At 60.1% G+C, this 20,796-nt stretch overlaps 1 protein-coding gene across 1 annotated transcript in view; it reads right to left on the bottom strand.

Moving 5' to 3' along the window:
* Positions 1-20,796, bottom strand: part of CROCC2 (ciliary rootlet coiled-coil, rootletin family member 2) — a 61,780-nt gene that overhangs the window by 10,404 nt on the left and 30,580 nt on the right. The window contains exons 16-28 of the mRNA XM_047720014.1: positions 18,964-19,091; positions 18,306-18,475; positions 17,580-17,756; positions 16,099-16,212; positions 13,203-13,346; positions 9,593-9,810; positions 8,836-8,995; positions 7,790-7,846; positions 7,667-7,747; positions 5,733-6,072; positions 5,364-5,545; positions 4,881-5,001; positions 3,999-4,132 (exon numbers count right to left, since the gene is read on the bottom strand). Coding sequence (XP_047575970.1) covers positions 3,999-4,132; positions 4,881-5,001; positions 5,364-5,545; positions 5,733-6,072; positions 7,667-7,747; positions 7,790-7,846; positions 8,836-8,995; positions 9,593-9,810; positions 13,203-13,346; positions 16,099-16,212; positions 17,580-17,756; positions 18,306-18,475; positions 18,964-19,091 — 2,026 coding nt within the window. The remainder of the gene's footprint in view (positions 1-3,998; positions 4,133-4,880; positions 5,002-5,363; positions 5,546-5,732; positions 6,073-7,666; positions 7,748-7,789; positions 7,847-8,835; positions 8,996-9,592; positions 9,811-13,202; positions 13,347-16,098; positions 16,213-17,579; positions 17,757-18,305; positions 18,476-18,963; positions 19,092-20,796) is intronic.

The raw sequence follows: 20,796 nt of genomic DNA, 5'->3' as shown, positions 1-20,796 counted from the left end.
CAACTACCCGCAGGTTACAAAAGTTGGAAAAAGCTTCCTTAGGGTTGGAGAGCAGAGACTTTGGGGGTTCCTACGACTTGGAGGCAGATGGAATGAAGTGGCCTAAAAATAGGAGAATTATCAGAATTCTAGGAACAACTTGACACGATGCTGGTAGATTTTAGCACCTACACGTCACTGAAAAATGGAGTAAATCCTTAAGGAGAAAAATCCACATGGATAGAGAAGATCTGAACAACATCCAAGCCATCTGCATCCATGTGAAGAAGCCTCACAGGGAAACCTGCCAGAACCCCAGGGACGCTGACACAGAGAGAGCCCAGGCTGCAGGGGAGACCTCAAGGCCTCCAGTCCCCCTGGCAGGCAAGTGCCGGGGGGAGGAACCCAGGACACCCCCCAGCACAGCCAGCTGTGCCCCTGAGAACGGGGCCTTCACCTCCCAGTCCCTGGAGTGGGAAAGTTCTGTAATCTCTCTGTGCTGCCTCCTCCTCGGTCCTGCCAGCTCCCCATGGACCCCACAGCCCCCGGGGCTCCCCTTTCTGTCTTTTAGTGTCAGCCTGAAATATCTGGACAGGGACATGTGAAGTCCCGGGTGGGTCCTCCCCACTCCTGACTTGGAACAAGACCAGATCCCCTTCTTTGAAGCCACACAGAAGAAAAACATCTCGACAGTAGCAACCAACTGTGGCTCAAGAGACAAGTCAATCTGAGGGAGCGAATCTGAGGGTCTTGAATGAAAAGAGAATGGAGTTAATGCAAGAAATGGGAACAAGCGTCTGAAGATGTGTACTGACTGCCTCAAGAAGGGGATGCCACGGTGGGAGCCAGAGTGGGAACAATCGAGATGAAAAACACAACGACCGACCCAGGGCGATGAGGACAGAGATTGGATAAGACACGGCAGTCAGATCATCTAACCTGGGTGAAGACCGTGAGTTCTCAGGGACATGGGTGGGGGGTCAGGGACAAGAAGGTGACAGCAGCAAAAGGGCAAGGCCCAGAGAGCATGGTTGGGCTGCAGGGAATTTTGGGACAAAAGAGTGGGGTCGGGGAGAAGAGATGTTTTTTAAGTGGAAATCACGTGCCTCAGCTGAAGACAGATTTTGATTTTGCAGAGAGCTCCACAGGCCCAGGCTCAAACAACAGAGGGAGCAAGTCGATGTTTTGGCACATTTTTGAATTTCAGAGATAAACGGGCCTTCTGGCTCCCACTCTGGAGGGAACAGTTCAAACAGCCCCCAACACACTTACCTTCCTTGAACCCATCTGAGAATGAGGTCATAGTGCAAACACTGGATGAAATCCAAGTAGACTCAGGCCCTCCCAGAGAGCTGGGCTGCGAGCTCACTCACCCATGTCCCCTGCACAGGCGACAAGCCCGCGGACTTGGGGCACTGACTGCCGATGCCTGGTGTCATGGGCAGAGCTCCCGCACCGCCTGGATCTGCGGCCCCCAGATCACCTGTGAGCACGTTACGTCACGTCGCAGATGTGATCATCCAGGTGGGCCTGACTGACCCCAGGAGCCCCGCAGGCTGGTGGCAGGGGGCAGCAGTGGGGTTCAGGTGTGAGGGTCTTGTGGCCATTGCCGTGTTTTGAGAGTCCCTAAGAAGGCCCAGGCCCGGGGCCAGAGATGCCTCCAGAAGCCACTCTGTCCTCAGATTGGGGGAAGGCTGCCAGGAGCCTGTGGGGGCTTCTGCCAAGAGCCTCAGGTGAGGGCGCAGCCTGGCCCATCCCGGGGTGTGGAGTCATGCCGGCAGGGCCTTCTGGCCTGCAGGAGTGGGAGCCATAGATGGGTGCGCCCTCCATCTGTGGTAATGGCTGTGGAGTGGGCAAAAGGCATACATGGTTGGGCTGCTGTGAGTAGAAAGCCTTTGGGGTCTGCGGAGGGCAGGGGGTTCAGGTTCAGGGCAGGCCCTTCATGGACCCCCACTGGGCACCTAGAAGGAAGGTGGAGGCAGGCAGTCTGGAGCAGGTCAGGGCCCCTGCAGAGAGATAGTCTCCATAATCCTCCAGGCACAGGTACAGAAGCCTAGCAGCTGGGGGGAGGGCTGCCAGAAGGGGTCCCCCTGCCCAGCACAGGAGCATCTGCTGTCATGCGTACTGTTGTAACACTCCCCCACCACTACGAAAGGCCAAGGGGAGCAAATAACCCTAAGATAAAGGGATGGAATGGAAGTCATGAGGAAGCATTAAATCAGCAAGTGTTCTATCAGCAGTCAGAGAGAACCAGAGTGTGGAAATTACTGCAAAACTTGTAAGTGGGGTAAGTTCCCTTGGAAAAGGCAGAGACTCCATCCAGAGGGGCTCAGAGCCAAGGCCAGGCTGAGGAAATGACTGAAAACCTACAGGGGTGGGGGAGGGCAGAGCCAGGACTCAGGGAAGGGCAGAGGAGCCCTGTGGGAGGAGGCGGGCGCAGTGGAACTCCAGGCAAACAGCATTTAGTGGCACTCGGTCCTCCAGGTGCTAAGTCCGAGTGGCCAAGAAACTTCAAATTCTGAAGAACATGCCATAGAAATCTATAAACCCAAGACTCTTAGAAATGAAAGATGTCCCCCGCCTCAAATGTAGTGGCAAAATTCAACACATTATTCCTAGCTTTGATGAACTCTGGAGACGGATCCGATGTGGAGTATCATATTTAAGATGTATTTCAAAGTGTGTAACGTGCAAACAGAAAACGTTATTTTCAAGTGTGCACAGAAGACACACATGTGAACGCAGCCTCAGCCCACCTGTTCCAGTTGCTCGGGCCCCGGCGCCTCTCAGGTATCTTACCAGTCTGGCCACAAGCCCAGCCAGACCCCTGGGCCTCACCACTGCCCCTCCAAGCCCTCCCCAGCAGAGGGCCTTTGAACCTCGGGACTCCAGGTGTCTTCACAGATTCCAGGCTGGGTCTCAGTCCCAGCCTCCCGAGCTCCCTGGTGCTTTCTCTGCAGGTCCACCTCTGCCCCCGTCCCTCGCCCCACAGGAGGCCCCTCCTCATGGGCTCTGGGTCCCACAGTGGACCCAGGACTCTGAGGACCACCAGGCTCTGCACCTGCTCTCTGAGCCCTCTGAGGGGTGGGCTGCCTTCAGGGCCCCGAGGGCCTTGGCCAGCCCACCACTCCCGCATACCAGCTGAGCCACCTCGCCTTCTAAGATCTGGCAATGCCAGGTCTCTGGGTCTGTGGGGCTAAGACTGCCTGTCCTGTCCCACAGGTCCTGTTCGGCCCCTCTCCTCTGCTGCTCCCATCAGCGTCATCTTTCCAGGGCAGGGCCAGGGACCCTGATTCCCTGAGATACCTCTGGGGAGCCTGTGTTCCCTCCCCTCATGTGCTGGTCCCTGTGCCCCCGAGGGCCTCAAAGAGCTTTCTGGAAGTGACAGGCTGGAGCTTCAACCGCCCAGACCCCCCTGCTCCCCAGCCTAGTCCTACAGGGTGGGCGGGGGTCGGGTGCTCTGGCCCACTCCCAGCATTGTTTTGACTTGTGACCTTGTGTGGGGTGCAGGGCTCCCCTGTCCAGCCAGACCTTCCCCACCTCCAGCCCAGCATCTTTCCTTGAAAGCAGGGGACCCAAGGCCACCTTCACAGCACAAAGCCTGTATGTGGGGACATTTACCCCAATTCATCTTATGTGACATCTTACATCTGAGTGACACATAAGCCTGTCCTGCAGTGGCATAAGTGTGACCCCACAGAAGGCTCCAAGGCTGGGCCGGTGTCACCGTAGGTCTGCCGGTGTGGCCACAGAGAGAAGGATGGGCTGGGGAAGCTGAGGGTCCGCCACGGGGGCCAAGTCTCTCCCTACCCAGGTCTACTTCCTCAGTCTGTAAAATAAGGGTAGGGACCACCTCCACAACAGCTCTACCAGGGACCCTAATGAGCTCTGTGGGGCCCCCATGTCCCTCGAGGCCACCTGCTCTGTCCCAGTTGTGCCTCTGCCCAAAGGGACCCCCGTCCCCCAGAAGCCCTCCCAGTCTCCTCTCGCCCTCTGATCTCCCTGGCCAAGGGCCCCACCTGCAGCCTCCGCTTCTCCCAGCTGGCCGCCCGCACGCTCGCCAGGTGCTCCAGCTCCAGCCTTCCGAGCGCCTCCTCTCGCAGGGCCCGCGCCGCCTGCACACTGCTCCTCTCACGGTCCGCCTGGCGCCGAGCTGTGTGGCAGAGGCTTGCCTGGCTCCCAGGCTCTGTGGGGTGGCCACATGCGGGACTGCCCCTGCCCGTTTCACAGGCCAGGAGACTGAGGCTGGGTGAGTTTGAGTGTCTGGCACCTGGAAGGGGTTGCTGGAGAAGCCCCCCTCTGACGACTCCCTGCTCCTCCCATCTGAAGCTCAAGGATCCCTGGGGGCGGGTCTGGGGTCCTGGCTCCCTCTGCCTACTTCTCTTTCTCTCCCCCTTCTTTCCTTCCACAGACGTTCCTCCTTTGAGACTTGCTAGGCCCTGGGCCCACCTTCCAGGCAGACCTGCTAATGGGGGGGGGGGCAGAGGACAGTAATGCAGTTGGGGTGACTAGCAGAGCAGGGCACTCTCTGAGGGGACAGGGACAGGGTCAGAGACCTGATGCGGAGATGGGCCTCATGACTGTCAGTGAAAGAGGGTCCCTCCACAGTCTGTGCAAAGGCCTCTGTAAGAGGCCAGTATGGCAGGAGGACATAGAGGCCCTGTGGGGTCTCTGGGCTTTATTCCCCTGTGATGGGGAGGCTGCTGTTGAGAAAACAGCCAGCCAGCTGGCCCGCGCCAGCCACATCCCAGGGAGGCACACAGGTCTGGTGTGGCCCAAGCCTGAGCAGTTCCCAGGACTGCACACACCCAGCAGCAGGGGTGAGGCACCCAGGAACCCCTGAGGTGGTGGTGGGCCCTGCACAGCGCTCCCTGAGGGCAGGTTGAGGGAAGGGAGCTCACCTCCCTCAGCCTCTGCCAGCGCCATCTGCAGCTGCCCCACACGGCTCTGGGCTCGGGCGCTCTCGCTCTCCGCCTTGCTCAGCTGGCCGCTCAGGCTTACGGCTTGGAAGTGCCAGTCATCCTAGGTGAAAGGACCCAGATCAGGGGGCAGCCTGGGAGGGAAGGGAGGGCTGAGGGGTCGGGTGGGAGGTTTGGGGGGGTTCAGCGCGCTGACCTGGACCCCTGTGGGCATCAGAGTGACTCCCATTTGGAGGAAGAGAGGAGCTGGGCCATTTAGGGCAGTTGGTCTGTGGGACACCATGGTATTTACTGCTATTTCTCAGGCCAAAGAAAGGACAGTGTGAACACTGAGGGGCCCAGGGACCCACAAGGCTCCTCCAGGGTCTCAGCATGCCTGGGATGGATGGACAGATGGACAGCAGAGCGATGAGCAGCTTCCTCCCATTTTAGGGGCCCCGGAGCATTTCCTCTCCACCCCCTTACTCGTTCCTTCTGGGTATCCCGCAGCTGCTGTGCCAGGTCCCACAGGGCGTCCCGCACGGAGGCTATGTCCACCTCTGGGCTGGGGTCCCCGGGTGCAGGGGAGGACCATCGCGGCGGTGAGCGGGACCGGCCGGGGAGGCTGGCCCTCTGCTGTGCAGAGCGAGCCTGGATGCCATCTGAGCCTGCAGGATGGGGTCAGCTGAGGGAATGGGGTGGGGATGCAGTGACAGCCCCCATCCCCAGGGAGTTGGGGGAGTCATGGGGGTCTAGGCCCCTCACGGTGTGGGTCGTGAGGCCTGTGGGGGGCTGTGTCCTAAGTGGGTGCCAAGCCAGGACAGGAGCCCACCTGAAGCCACCGAGGACACTGACCTTTACTGGGGGAGCCCGAGAGCCTCTGTCCCTGGAGCCCAAGGCCACGGCAAAGCGTGGACCACAGCCGGCCCAGCTGGCTCTCCGCATCCCGCCTGGCACCCTCAGCCTGAGCGAGCTCCTGCTCCAGCCTGTGAATCTGGCCGCAGGCCTTGTCCAGGTGAGCCCGCAGCCCCTCCACCGCCCCACGGGCCTGCTGCAGCCTCCTGGTCGTGGTGCGAAGCTCGGCCCGGAGAGCGTGCTCGGCGCCCTGGCTCTGGCAGAGACGTGCCTCCAGCCGCTGCTTCTGGGCCTCCGCTCCAGCCTCTACCTCCACCAGCCTCTGCTGCAGCCTCAGGACCTGCGGGAAGGATGTGAGGCCATCCCAGAGTCCCCTGCCCTCGAAGCCCTGCCCCAAGGCCTCTCGTCCTGACCTCTCCTGAGGGAGTCCCTTAGACCCTCCCCATTAGCATATCACAGTGAGGGGCCCTTGGACCCACCTCCCGGTCCATGTTTGGCAGTGGGGACCCTGAGCCCAGGTGGGGAAGGACACCCATGACCATGGAGAACATCCTGGCAGAAACGGGAAAACCCCAGGCCTGCCCCAGTTCCACTTGTAGCCAGCTCCGTGCTTGTGGCCTTTGGGGGCACAGGCTGGGTCAGCGTCCTCCTGAGCCCAGGGCAGGGGAGCCTCAGAGTGCCTGACACAATGACACGGGTTTCTAAGTGCCAACACAGTGGGTCCATTGAGGGCTTCCCAGCCCCTACAGCCTTGCCTAGCCCCTGGAGCACGGGGGTCGAGAGGGGGAGGCTCTGGGCTTGGGTGGCCTGCTCCCCTGCCTCTCTTGGCCTGGGCCACTCTTCCTCCCTTTTCGAGTTACTCCAGCCCCCTGGGCACGCCCTCCCTATGGGTACTCTGCTGGGCCTGCTCCCCTCTCTTCTCTGGTGGCCTGGGCTAGGCGCAGAGGGACCCTCCTTGACCCACTGCCCATCTGTAGCAGCCCATCCCGTCATTCCCGGTTAGACTGCCTGTCTGCTACTGCAGACCATGCTCACGGCCTGACCTGTGCTCCATGCCCCTGGGATGTGTACCTTCAGCCACACGACGTGCCCTGTAAACACTTTTGAGTGATGGCAGGACCGATAGCAGCACTGTCACCCCAGGGAAGTGACAGGCTTGGAGGCCACAGAGCCTGCACCAGACTGTAAGTCCTAGGGTAGAGGCCTGGGCCGGGGGCAGGGCTGGGCCTTGTCTCGTTTCCTATCTGGGTGGCCACAGTGCCAATGACTCTATTCCCAGGTGGAGGTGAGGGGCTACAGGTCACACAGTGGTCATACAGGTCGTGGGAGGGGAGTCTGTTTTCTGGTCAATGAAGCCACTGTCTGCATGACTTTGGGTCTGAACTGGGGGATCCTGGGCAGGCCAGGCTGTGAGCAGGGGTAGGTACGAGGCCACCTGGCCACCGGCAGCACACAGAACCAGGCCTGGACAGAAGGCCTTTCCAGCTGCTGTAGGGGCAGGAGAACACGGGCCTGCAGGGAGAGAGGTGGTGGTAGAGTGTGTGCATGTGAGCACATGGTCAGGGCCAGGGGGACACACGTGGGCAGGTGTGGGTGTGGGTGTATGCTCTGAATCCTGAGGCTCTTTAAGAAATGGGCATTTTAGGGGTCCCTGACTGTCTTCCAGCTCAGAACGCTCCTGTCACCTGGGTGAGGCTGTCCCTTTCTAAAACACAAGAATGCTAGGAGATGCAGGGGTCACCACTTCCATGGTGTTGGGTCAGTCAGAGCCCCTGTCCCTCCACCCTGGCTGCATCCAGCCTCTCTGGGAAGTGGGACAGATGAGCACGTGGACCCACGGAGTGCACGTGGGCAAGAGCCGGGCCGGGTGGCCCTGGACCCCAGCTCCTCAGGCAGCACTGGTGCCTCCTCTGCCAGCTGCTCAGCTCTCCTACCTCCCTCCGGGCACCATCGTGGGCTGCCTCGGCCTCCGCAGCCAGCCTCTGCATCTGAAGCACCTCCTGCTGACTCTGTTGCTGCCGCTGCTGCTGGTGCTGGGTGCCCTGTGCGCCCTGGACCTGCAGTTGGATCACCTCTTGGCTCTTTCTCCGGTTCTCAGCCTCCAGCGTGCTCACCTGTGAGTGAGCATGGGGTTGCCAGGGTCCTCCTGGACCCTGCCTCTGCTCACATGTTCTGGGGCGTCACCCTCCTTTGATGCAGCGCCCACACTCTAGGTGTCGGAGGTGGGGGTGCCCTTGGAGCCAGGACACCATGTGGGCAGGAGTGGGCTGGGGTCGGTGTCAGGGGTGCTGCTCTGGTCTCCTCACCGGCTCTCACTCACAGAGAGCCTCGTTCCACACCTCTCCGAGCCTCCGTGGGCTCACATGAAAAGGAAGGTACTAGAACCTTCCTTACAGGAGGACTGTGGGGGTGGAAGGAGGGAGGTGAAGGAGATACCTGGTCTGGAGGGAGGAGAGGGCATCTCACGACCCGCTCCAAGTCTGAGGAAGTCTGACAGGGCCGCAGAGGCTTGAAAAGGGTTCCAGCCTCAAGGGGCATCTTGGGCTCTTGTCTGAGCCGTTATGGGCCACCCCCCTGCCCCGCCCCGCCGTGAACTCAGCACAAGTGGCTCTTGACTTTGGAAGCCGAGGTGGATAGATGAAACAGCACAGCTGCTTTCTGAGCCCGAGGTGGCCATGCAGGGAGGAAGCCATGAGGGAGCCTGGGGGACGCCCTAGCTGACAGCCAGCCTGGCCGTGGGGCCCATGAGCCTGTCGCTGCAGGCCGGCTGGGCCCTGCCCGCAAGGCCCCACTGTGGAGTGTTCTTGGCACGTGCCCTCTGCGCCCTGGCTGAATTCCTGATCTGCAGGGTCCATGAGCATCCAAGTGCTTGTTCTCAGCCATTAGGTCCATACCCTCGTGGGGCACATGGAACCAGGAGCCCCAAGGGTCTGGGTAGGGCCCTCTGGCAGGCAGCTTCCAGCATGGGGGCAGAATATTCCAGAGCCACAGGAAGCAAAGCCCTGTCCTGGAGCTCCTGCTCCAGCCAGTGTGTGCCCTGGGGCCTGGGGGTGGGGGTGGGGACACCTCTGTGGGCTCAGGGTTGTAGGATGGCGGCCCTCACCTGTCTGCCCAGCTCCTGGAGTTCCCGGCGTGCATCTGCCTGGGCCTGCTCCACCTCCCTCAGACTGGCCCGAAGCTCACAGGCCTCCTTCTGGGCCACGGCCCGGGCCTCCTCCAGGACCAGCACCTTCTGCTCCCCTTCCTCCTTGGACCTCTGGAAACTGAGCCATGGGTCACAGGCAGGGGCTCCCGCATCGCTTCCCACACAGAGACTTCTTGCCACCCACTGCACTCTGGCCTGATGCCTCTCCTGTGGCTTGTTTCTCCAGGGTCCCAGGGCCCAGCCCCCTTGGGGCTGCCTCCCTATCACCTTTGGGGTAGATGAGGGCTGAACGCCCAACTGGCTCTGTCCCTTTCCGTGTCCCCCTGCCATGCTCCTCTCTCCAGCCACACTCCCAGAGACCCAATGTCCAGCAGCAGCCCCACTGCCACCCTACTGTGAGGGCTGTGGTGCCAGCCTCGCTGTCCCCAGAGCCCCGGACCAGGCCCCTCAGCCTCAGTCTGCTCTCCAGCCCTTGGCCGTCTCCTGCTGGCCACGTGGGACCAGTCTGGCATCGAGGGCGGGACCGCTGTGTTAGTATCTCGGCCTTCCCCTCCCGAGGGGTCAGCCCTTCAGACAGGCAGCCGGCACCCTGTTCGGCTCAGTGAGTTCACCCCACCACCATCTGGCCCACGGGAGATCGGGAGATGGTCCCACATCCCACATCCTTTGTCCCCGGGATGAGTCTCGGGGCCGTGCAGGCTCCAAGGGGAGGTACCTGGCCTTCTCCTTCTCAGCCCTGCATATGGTGGCCCGCAGCTCAGCATTGGAGCGCTGCAGCACGTCCTTCTCACGGGCCTCATCTCCCAGGGCCCGCTGGGCCTCCAGGACCTCCCAGCGAAGTCCCTCCCGGCTCTCCTCGCTCTCCCGAAGCTCCTGGCGCAGCACAGCCAGCCCCTCCTGGGCCTCGTCCAGCTGGGCCCGCAGCCTCTCAGCCTAGGGGAGGAGCACGGGCTATACGGCCTGCTGGGGGCAGGCAGCAGGGGCTAGGGGCCAGGCTCTGGCCTTGTGTTTCCAAGGGCTTAAAGGAGAAGCAGATGACCTGGATTTGTCCACCCGGGGAGTCACCTCACCTAATGCCATGAGGCCACGGGGCGGTTCATGAGGGCTGATCCCTGAGCCCCAGGAGGTGACTCTCTGACCCTCCTGGCCTTGGTGTTGCCCCACCCCATCCTTGGGCTCCAGGGATGCTGGTCACTGGTCAGCCCACACATCCTCCCACACCCAGGTCCGGTGGCCTCTGCTTGATGGCCTGCCCCACCTGCTGTCCCCTTCAGTGATGGTGTGGCATAGGGCCACTGTGCACCCCGATGTGGGCAGCAGGGCCAGGGCCCTGAGCTCCCAATCCCTGCATGGCTGTGGGCACACCCTCCCCCTTGGCCGTCATTTCCCTATCTTATGGGAGGCCGGGGGAGGCTGGGTCTATGGGTAGTGTCCCTTAGAAGGTCCTCTGGGGCCAGGCTGTCCAACGACTTGGGCAGCAGGCACTGTCCGTTGCATGAGTGCTCTATGCATAGTGCCCCACAGAAACACGGACACCCTAAATGCAAGGGGAGAGGGGTGGCAGGGCTCCAGGTGGGAGGGCTCTGGGGCCAGCGGGAGCCATGTGCCACACAGCCACCCCAGTCTCAGGGCTCAGCTGCCTAGACTCTAGCTTCTACAAGCAGACCCAAGGATTGGGAGACGCTGTGGGTGTGAGTCCTTGTCCCCTGTCCCTGTCAGACCCGTTCCAGGCCCAGAAGGGAACCCCCATCGCACTGTCCTCCCCACACCAGGACCCTCCACGCCCTCCTGGGGCTTCTAAGCAGGGCCTGCCGATTCTGGGGTTCTATGTGAGGCCAGAGCTTGGTAGGGCTGGGAGCTGCTTTCATGCTGCCCTGGGACACGGGGTGCCTCATGTCAGCACCACGCCCTCCCCCAAGCCCTGGAGGGGGCCCTGGAGGAGAGTGCAGACCCGGGGAAGGGCCAGCCCACCCTTCAGCACGTGGGCCACGGGGTCAGAGATTGCCAGGTTGGGCCAGGACCTCTTGTCTCCTGCCTTTCTGGCCTGCGCTCCGGTCCTGGGCAGGACCCTCTAGAGAGTGCTCCGTGCAGGCCAGGCTGGCTCTGAGGAGGAGGTGGACGAGGCCGGCAGCGGGCCGAGAGAAGGGAAGCCACAAGAATTCTGAGCAATGTCAAGGCGCTGATTTGCCAAATGCAAACCCCGCTTTGCTGGCTGTTCCAGCGGGACATTGCCCAGGCCTCTGGCCAGCCTGGCTCCTGTGTCCACCCGCGGTTATTGTTGTTCTGTTTTGGGGGAGGGCCTGAGCCCCTCCTCTGCTCCCCCTCCACCCCCACATATGGGAGCCACAACCGTGTGGAGCGGTTTCCGCAGAGCTCAGCAAAAATCCACCAGGAAGGTCAAGGACCAGCAAAAGGCCCTATCCATCTTACGAGAAACTGTTTTCATTTCCCAGGGCGAGGAGATGAAAACAAGCACAACAAAGCAGGAGAAGGGCCCCTCCCCCTGTGCGCCCGCCTGCCCCCCTCATGAGAACAGCGGCCTCGGACAGGAGTTTTACAGTCAAATCACTTAATGTGATTATAATAATTATTTCTTTACTAGAAATCGTATAAACAGTGTCTTTTGAAACCTCCTGCAGGGAGGGGGCTCCAGGACTCTGCACGGCCAGAGGGAAAGCAGGGGAGGGGCTGTGACGGGGATCTGACCTGTGTATGTGTGTGAGCACACGCATGTGCGCTCTGTGCACAGGCGTGTATGGATGTAGCACGGGTAAGGATGAGGCCTTTGCCTCTGCACACGTGTGTGAACGTGCGTGCCCAGGTCCACGTGCGTGACGGGTGCGTGTAGGCGTGCATGGTAGCGTGTGTGGCTCGTTGCACATTTGTGTGAGCTCTGCGGTGTCCATATGTGTTTCCCTGGGAGGGTTGTGTCTGCACATGAGTGCACGTGTATATGCACGTGCGTACTGTCATGTGTGTGCCCGTGTGTGCATGGGGGTGTGTGTGAGTACGAACCATGCTGTGTATTCACGTGTGTGTGCGTGCACACGCGTGTGGCGCTCTAGGCAGGGCCGTGAGAAGCCTGGACCGTCCTTCAGTTTAAAGGCTGTGGAAACGTTGTGGTTTCCATGGCAACTGGGCCAGCCTGGCGCCTGGGAGGCTCTCTGGGGCTGCTGCTCCCGGGCTTGTTGTCCTGCCCCCTTGCCTCAGCCTCCTGCTCCTCCACTCCCTTCCAGGGGGCTCTTTTCCTTTCTGGGGTTCCCTTTCCTTTCTGGGGGCTCTTTCTCTTTCTGGGGCTTCTCTCTTTTTTCTGGGGGACCCTCCCCTTTCTGAGGTTCCCTCTCCTTTCTGGGGGCCCCCCCTCTCTGGGAACCCAAACTTCTCAGGAGGCCTGTGCTTTCTTCTTTCACTTCTCCAGAACAAATGTGCCCCCAGTCTCCCAGCCCCTCCCCTGCAGCCCCTAGTTTTAAAATCTCATTTTGTTTCCCCGTGTGGTCGCTGACCGGGCCTGACTTTGAAATCTGTTGAAAGGAGACCTTTCTCTTTGGGGGCCAAAGTAAACAGCCTGTCATGTTAAATCATGCTCTCTCCCTCCCCCTCCCTCTACTGCTGGGGCCTGCCCCTGGGGGGCTGGGGGAGGGCTGAGGAGCCCCTTTCCTTTCTGCTGCTTGGTCCGTGCTTGTGCTCCCCTGAGCTCCCGGTCAGCATGCTTGCTGCCTGCGGCCTTGGCTCCTTGCCCAGGGAGAGCACAAATCCTACCCTCCCACGGCCCCACCTGGGCTATAACTTACCCTCCCCCTGCCCAAATCCCTGTGCCCTCCTGCCCTCCCCTCTTCCAGGCTCCCCAGGTCCTGTCACAGCTCCCTCAGAAACACCTCCCCGATTTGCTTGCCTGCTGTGTTGAAGCTTGGCCTGCCTTGCCCAGGACTCTCCCCACCACAGGACACTGTCACGTGGCTCCTGGGGGCCTTGTGTTGACCTCGACTCCTTGGCCAGGTCCATGCATGGCCGCCCCTGGAAACCCCACAAAACCCCCACACTTCTGCCCCTCTACCCCAGTCACCCCCAGGCAGCATCGCCCCACCTGATACCCGGTCCCCTGGGGTCTATACCCCATGCCGCCTGTAGGCGGGGCCTGGCCAGCACCACCTCGCCAAGGCTCTTCCCAGGGCTAGTAGGATGGAGGGGTCTCTGGGCCGAGGGTCCAGCTTTCCCCTCCCTGCTCCCTGAGTCACACCTGCCTGTCGGGAAGGCCTTCTCTCCCCACTCCCGGCATCCCGGCTCTCCTGGAAATGCCTCTGCCCCTCCCCCCGACACCCCCTTACTTCTCTCCTGGCGTTGCTTCGCTCTGCTGCCATCTCCCGAAGACTCTCGCCCAAAGCCGTGGCCTCTCTCTGATGGGCAGAGATGGCATCCTCAAACTGGGCCTGCAGGGCCTTCAGCTCCGCTGTCGTGGCGCTGACGGTGGCCTGGAGGGAGCAGCAAGCCGGCCACGGCATCCACGGGCAGCCCGAGGCTTGGGCAGCTGGTGGTCAGCTGAAGCCCATGCGGGCAGTCAGACGCTGTCCTCACATGGGCCGTCCCAGGTGGCCGGGGACAGAGCCCGCTCTGGGACTCCAGGTCAATGTCCTCACGCCAACAGTTGCCATTGCTCCCGATGCCAGGTACCCAGGAGACAGGGTGAGGAAGCCCCGGAGGGGTCTCCCCACAGGGAGGGGCTGGCCCTGCCACCCACGCCTTTCCTCTGGGGTCTCCAGCCCAAGGCCAGGGCAGGGTCGGCTGCAGTGGCCCAGTCAGGGACTCAAGCACTGACCTCTCTCATCCCTAAAATGTTGTTGTTGGGCCCACCCCGCTGAGGGGTCAAGAATAGCCATTTGGCAGCGAGAGGGCCCTGCCCTCAAATGTCATCGACTTTGGGACTCCTGGGGCTGGCAGTAGGCTCAGCGTTCATGCCCAGGAGCTCAGGACCTCCACCCTCGCTGGCTGGCTGGGCATGGGAGAAGCCCCCCCGGGTCCCACGGTCCCGTGGTTGGGGCATCCTCTGCAGTCAGTGCAAGGGGCTCACCCTTCCCAGACAAAGGGCCTCTAGTCCTACTCTGTGGGACCCTACCCGCCAGCGTAGGGCCAGAAAGGCAGACCCCAGCTCAGAAGACATGGCAGTGGTGGGGAAGGGGGAGGCCCTGTCCCTGAGTCCGGGTGAACACAGGGGCCCTTCAGCCTTGGTTCCCTGAACTTTCACATAGGTGGGGGCCTTAGGGGACACCCACGTCACTGTCAGCCTAAACATGTAGTCACCACAGATGCATCTGGAAAATGGCTGCTGGACCACCCCCGTAGAGACCATGCAGGCCACTCAGGCAGCCCAAACATTCCTCTGGGACATTGCTCGCCCCGAATCTGCACTCCTGGGGCCTCAGGTCTCAGGAGGTTCCTGTCCAGCACTCACTGTTGGGCACGTGGAGGCAGTGAGGGGCCTCTGGGCCCCAGGCTCAGCAGCCGTGCTCGAAGCTTTCCTTGTCCTTGAGTAAGGACAGCACCAGCTTGCCTACTTACCATGAGGCCTACCTGCGTCCCTGCCAGGATGACTTCCTTCCTCCTGCCTGTTCCCAGGGTGGTCTGGGCCTCCAGGGTAGGGGATGGTTCCAGGAGGTGCAGGTGCCCACGCTACTGGCCCTATGCTGCGTCTCTAAGAGGTCTCCCCACTACCCCTGCCAGGACTCGGTGGCTGCCGCAGAGCAAGGGTGCTGGTGGGCTGGGGCTCCATCAGGCTTCACTGGGGCCTCCTCCACCCTGGGCCCCTGCTGTCCCTCCCCCGTGACAGGTATCACCTTGGGTGGCCGGGTCTGGCTGTGCCTCCAGGACAGGTCTCCCCTGGAAGCCCTGGGAGGGTTGTGAGCAACCACATACCTCCAGCCAGCCCCTCCACCCACCAGTGGTGCTTTCTGATCCCACAGCCGGCTTCCTTTAGCTGGCATCCCTCCTCTCTCAGTCCTCAGTGGGTTTTAATTTTCCAGGCCAAGGTGCCAAAAGGACCCCTAACGAGGTCCCTGCTGGCTGGCGGGCCATCCCCAGTCCAGCCAGAGACTTGGAGCCAGCATGAGGGAATCCTCCTGAGCCAGCCCTCTCTGAGTTGGGGTGTCAGCTCCCGAGGTCTGGGGGGGGGCATTCCTGGTTCCCTGACCATGGATGGGACTGTGGGCAGCTCAGTGGGGATGGGAGGAAGGAGGGCCTCCACTCCTCCCAGCTGTGCCCATGGAAGGGCCACCCAGGCTAAGGGTGGGACGGAGCGTGGCAGGGACTCCAGGGAGGGAGGCTCCTGGATGAGACTTTCCTGGGTGCCAGGAGCCCCTCCAGGCAGCTCTTCTCCTAGTGACCGTGTCAGGCAACCATGGGGTGGGGGGAGGAGAGTGAAGAGACACTCTGGCGGAGGCCCCGCCATGGCACACAGCTGTGGGTGTCCCACCCATCGGTGGAGGCACAGGGCCCTCAGGGTCATGGCCCCCACTCCAAGTCCTAGTTGCTGCTGCCTGCCCTGACCCCTGACATGGGCTCCTGGTGGAGTCCAGGGTCCCAGGTGACCCAGTCGGTTGCCCGAGGCAGCCTCAATGCAGTGGTGGGCCAGTTCCTACAGGGTCTCTCCCACTCTTCATCCCTCAGGGATGCCTCTCTTCCGGCTCAGCTTGGGACTCTCTGTGGGCATCCTTCCTAGTGAAGGTCTGCCTCGGGCACAGTGCTGGACTTCCCAGGTTGGGTTTCTCCTTCAGAGGCATCTAACAAGCTGGCCCCAGAGGCCTCACACTTGTTTACTGCAGTTCCATTCCAAGGGCAGCTCAGGTGCACAGATGGGCAGAGCTGGATGTCTGTGGGGCTGGCTGGGGCCCAGGTCTGGGTTCCGCCCTTCTCTGTTGCTGGCTTGCCTGTGGCCTCAGGCCCTCCTCTCTCTGGATTTTTCCTGGCCAAGCCCACTGCTGGGGAGCAGGGACCGATTCTCACAGCCCCCACCCACCCCCAGCTTTGGTTCTTTGGGTCTTTCCTTCCCATTAAGACAGTGTTTCCTTCCAGAAGGAGACCTGGATATTTCCCGAGGGACATTCAGGCTCAGGGGGCCAGGATGGAAGGGGCTGTGTCTCTGGGACCAGGCAGGAAGAGGGTGCATCTGGGGATCCGCCTGCGCCTGCCAGGCTGGGTGCTCAGGGTCTTGCTTGGGCCCCCAGGGCTCACCTCGGCTTGTTCATGCCGGCTCTGGGCCTCCTGCCGCACCTGCTCCAGCTCCTGTGTGGACCTGAAGAGCTCTTCCCTCAGTAGCTTCCCCTCTTCTTCTTTCAGGGACAGGGCCTGGAGGAATTTGGGGGACATGGTGCTTGTGAGGCTCAGAGGCCTCTTTAAGGAGAGGCTGCAGCAGAAGAGTGGGTGGTAAAGCCTCTGCCAGGATGTGGTGTGCTCCTGATTGCACACCCCTGCTTGGGGAGGAGCATCACCCCAGAGGCAGCCCTTGTCCTGAGTGGGGTCGATGGGGCCTTTTCGCTCTGTGTAACATGGCCCAACCTCTGTGCCTCTGCTCAGTCAGCTCTCTACACACTGGCTGACTGATCAGGTGGATGGATGATCAGACACAGAGATGGATGGTGGATATGGATGGACAGATGAGTATGTGGATAGAAGGAAGGATGTGATAGATAGACGGTCAAGTGAGTGGTTAGATAGATGGATAGTCACATGAATGTATGGGTGCATGGTGCATGGATAGTTGGATGGATATTTAAGCAAATTGATGGATAGATATGTGGTTAGGTGTGTGAATGGAAAATTAGGCATGTGGATAGATGGCCATGTACATGGGACATCAGCTGGGTGTACAGATAGAAGGATGGCAAGTCAGGTGAATGGATGGATGATGGACAGATAAATGGAGGGACAGTAAAGTACATGGATGGATAGATGGGTGGATGGATTGGTAGATGGATGGGTGGATGGATGCATGGATGCATGGATTGGTGGGTGGATGGATGGATTGATGGGTGGATGGATAGATGAATTGGTGGATGAATGGATGGATGGGTGGGTGGGTGGATGGATGCATGGATGCATGGATGGATTGATGGGTAGAGAGGTGGATGGGTGGATGGGTGGATGGATGGATTGATGGGTGGATAGATTGGTGGGTGGATGGGTGGATGGATTAGTGGATGGATGGATGGATGGATGGGTGGGTGGGTGGGTGGATGATGGGTGGGTGGATGGGTGGATGGATTGATGGGTGGATGAGTGAACAGATTAGTGGGTGGATGGATTAGTGGATGGATGGATGGATAGATGATGGATGTGTGGAAGGATTGATGCGTAGAAGGGTGGATGAGTGACTGGATGGGTGTATTGATGACGGATGGGTGGATGGGTGGATGGATTGATGGGTTGGATGGATTGATGGGTGGATGGATGGATGGATGACAGATGGGTGGATGGAAGGATGGATTGATGGGTGGATGGGTGGATGGATGGATGGATTGATGGGTGGATGAATGGATGGGTTGCTGGATGGATGAGCAGGGGGTTGGATGTCTGTCTACCAGAACTTCTGTGGAAGACCATAGTTGCAATAGCAGTGACCTAGAAAGGTTGCCCTCATAGCCCTCTTGCTGGGTGAGAGAAGGCATGGTGATGTCGATGTGCATGTTTCCTGCTGCCTCATAGTCCCCTGTCACCTGTTGCATCTCATGTTCCAGCTGGAGGAGACTCTCATCCCTCTCACGCTTCAGGCTCTGAATCTCATCCTTCAGAGCCTCCCTCTTGGCTGCATTCTTTGCCACCAGCTTCTTCTCCTGTTCCAACCGGCGAGCTGCCACTTCCTTCTCCTCTGTCAGAGACAGACTCAGGTTCTCCTGGGCCAACACAAAGGGACAGGCTGTGATGGCTGCATAGGCCAGGACATGTGAGACCAGCAGGTCCTAAGTGAGACCTGGTTCATGGGACAGACGGCAGGGCAGGACAGGTCCCCAGAAGTTGGCCACTCCAGCTATATCACACTTGTCTCACATGATGACACCAAAGCAGGACCCGAGTCTCTCCATCTGCCCTCCCACGTTTATGTAGTGGTTCATAACCCCCTCCAGAGCCTCCACATTCATGAGATGTATAATATGTCAAGCACGACCTGCAGGGAAACCTCCCTCCAGCTACTGCCCTCAGACTGCAGCCAGGTCAGCTTGCACGAGGTCTGGGCTCTTTGGCACACAGGCCCCAGGCTCTGGTGGCTCAGGCTCACTCAAACTTGGAAGAGTCCTCTTCTGGCCCTAGCCACGACATGGCTGGGGCACCTCTGTCTCCTGGCTGGTCTCCTAGGATCCCGCCCCCAGCTGTCTGCTGCATTTTAGGACATGGTAGACCCCAGGGAAGTGACCAGGCAGCTGGGTTGCCCAACAGAAGCAGACCTTCTCCCTCTGGAGCCGAGCCAGGTCATCATGGTGGGCCAGTGCCTGACTCTTCAGGGCCAGCTTCCCCTCCCGCTCCTGCTGCGCCACTTGCCGCTGAAGCTTCTCCATGTCCCACTGCAGCTTTGTCTCCTGGACCTCCCAGGAACTTTTCAGCTGCTGCATTTCCACTGTGAAGTGACAGGTGCATCAGGGGCTGGCTACGAGGCCCCCACAGCATGGAACCCCTGTGGCCCTTATGAACCCCCTGTGGAGTGCCAGCCCCATGGAGGGACAGCCACCTGCTCTGAGGAGGCTGCCAGAGCCGGGAGACAAAGCACTCCCTGCCTCACTGTGTGCGTCCTAAGTTCTCACCTTGTACTTGCTATGCCAGGCCACCCCAGGCAGGGCGGGCTGACCAGGGAGCATAGGGGAGGGGCAGGGAGCCAGCTTGCTGATCTTGTGGCCACAGCCCAGTTTGGTGTCTGGGTCCATCCCTGGAAGCAGGTGGGGTGGGTGCCCATCCCTCCCAGACAAGAGTGGCAGGAGCTGTCCAGCCCTGTGAGCTCCAGGCCTGTGTCTGCCTCCCTTTGAGGCACTGGGGAGTGGAAGCAGCACATCTGGGGACTGAGATCCTCTGACGGGGGAGAAGATCAGAGAGAGCCCCCATGGGGAGCACCTTGCAGGGCCTGCTGAGCAAGCCGCATGCTCTGGGCCTCTTCTTCCAGCTGTTCCCTCTGTGCCTGTAGCTGCCTGGACAGCTGCTGGGTCTCAAAAAGGCTGTTCTCCAGAGAGTCCCTCTCAGCCCTGCAGAAAGTCATCAGACAATGGAGCCTGTCACCCGGGCAGTCCTGGCGATGAGTGATGGCGGAGAGCTCATTTCCGAGACAGTGGGACAGACCCGCCAGGCCAGTTTCACAAATCACAAGAAAAACAGAATAAACATCTCATTCATTTTAAATCTCTGTAACCAAAGTAGGCCCTGCACAAAATAATCTTTTGGATGGATTAAAAAGCTAAGTGAAACAAAACAAAACAAGCAGCAAATAAACAACTCAGAACAATAAAAATAGTAGAGGGGCACTGGTGGCTCAGTCGGTTAACCATCCAACTCTTGATTTCAGCTCAGGCCATGAGCTCAGGATGGTGAGATCAAGCCCCAAGGGTCTCAGCCTTCTGGAGTAGAGGCCCGGCAAACCAGCCAGGGTGCAGGCAGGGGCCAGGCAGAGACCCCACCAATCTCTCTGGCCAGTGAGTGGCCCAGCACCCTGCGAACTGAGAATGTGACTGTGGGGCTGCCGCCTCATCAGGGCCCTGCTGTGGGGGCTGTAGGACCTGGAACCCTGGGGTCCTCCGTCACTGTCATGTAGCCCACTGCAGGAGAATCGAGCTACAGCAGGACTCCGCACCCCTGCTGGTTGTCGGCATCACCTGGAGCTGGTTAAGGCTGCCGCGGTCACACCCTCCAGCCCACAGAGCCTGCCCGATAAACACACCCTGTGCCTGCTGGGGGTCATGTGTGCCAGGCACAGGTGGCTTGATGAGTCTCCAGCAGCCTTGTCAGCAGAAGCTCAGACTACTCACTGTGAAGTGCTGTTTAATGAGCGGCGGGCTCTGTCTGGGGACCACTGGGTTGGCAGGTGCAGGGACCTTGGGCCCAGTGGTCAGGGCTGGGCTTGGAGAGGGGATCCTGGGCTCCTGAGGCCTCTGCCCAGCCTCTGCCAGCGATCCGGGCAGCAGATATTGGCAGGTGATGGGCCTCTAACCCCTGCTCTTCTGAGTACCCGTGGGGCCTGGGAGGGGGCAGCAGGCAGGGATCTCCACTCCTGCTGACCCAGAGTAGCCTTTGTTAAGTTTTCTGTTCCAATTTCTCTATCGCTTTCATTTGCAAAAGAGGTTTGTCTGTGAAGATGTTTAAGGACCTGGGACTCGAAGGGTTCTTGTGATTCCCCAGATTCTGGAATTCCAAGAGGAATCCTTTCTACAAAAATACTTAGATGTTCTCAAGAGAGCCTGCAAGTTTGGGGCCAGAAAGCCACCAGCTTTTGGATTTCCAGAGACCTTGGAACTAGCTCTGCCCATGGGGCAATAGCCAACAGGCACCCTGTTCTCACCTCCAAGTGCCTATTTCAATCCTTCTGCAAGTGACTCCTGATGGTCTTTGAAGCTCATCTTGGCCTCAACCTCATGGTTCCCTGGGGCTGACACTACCCCTGGCTTCAGGGGTGGGCACGTGACTCCATCCTGCCAACCTGAGCCTTGCAACTCCCGGGATTGGTTCAGAACATCTAATGGTTCATAATGGCCAATGGCACAGATTTTGGACTTGTGGGGAGAAGGGCACTATGTCTGCTGGAGGAGGGAGTCTGGAGTGGCCATTGACAATTTACCACCTTTTACCCTGAGCCTGCCTGAGAGCAAAATTCCCTGAGTTAAGTAGCACAAAGCAGGGAGAGACAGGATCCTGATAGCACTGTGGAAGCACTTGGATCCAGTCTTGCCTGAAGCCATG

This window comes from Lutra lutra, chromosome 3 (genome assembly GCF_902655055.1).
Source record: "Lutra lutra chromosome 3, mLutLut1.2, whole genome shotgun sequence".
Classification (NCBI taxonomy): Eukaryota; Metazoa; Chordata; class Mammalia; order Carnivora; family Mustelidae; genus Lutra; species Lutra lutra.
Note: the sequence above shows the minus strand (reverse complement) of the source record. Positions and strands in the feature narration are given on the sequence as shown.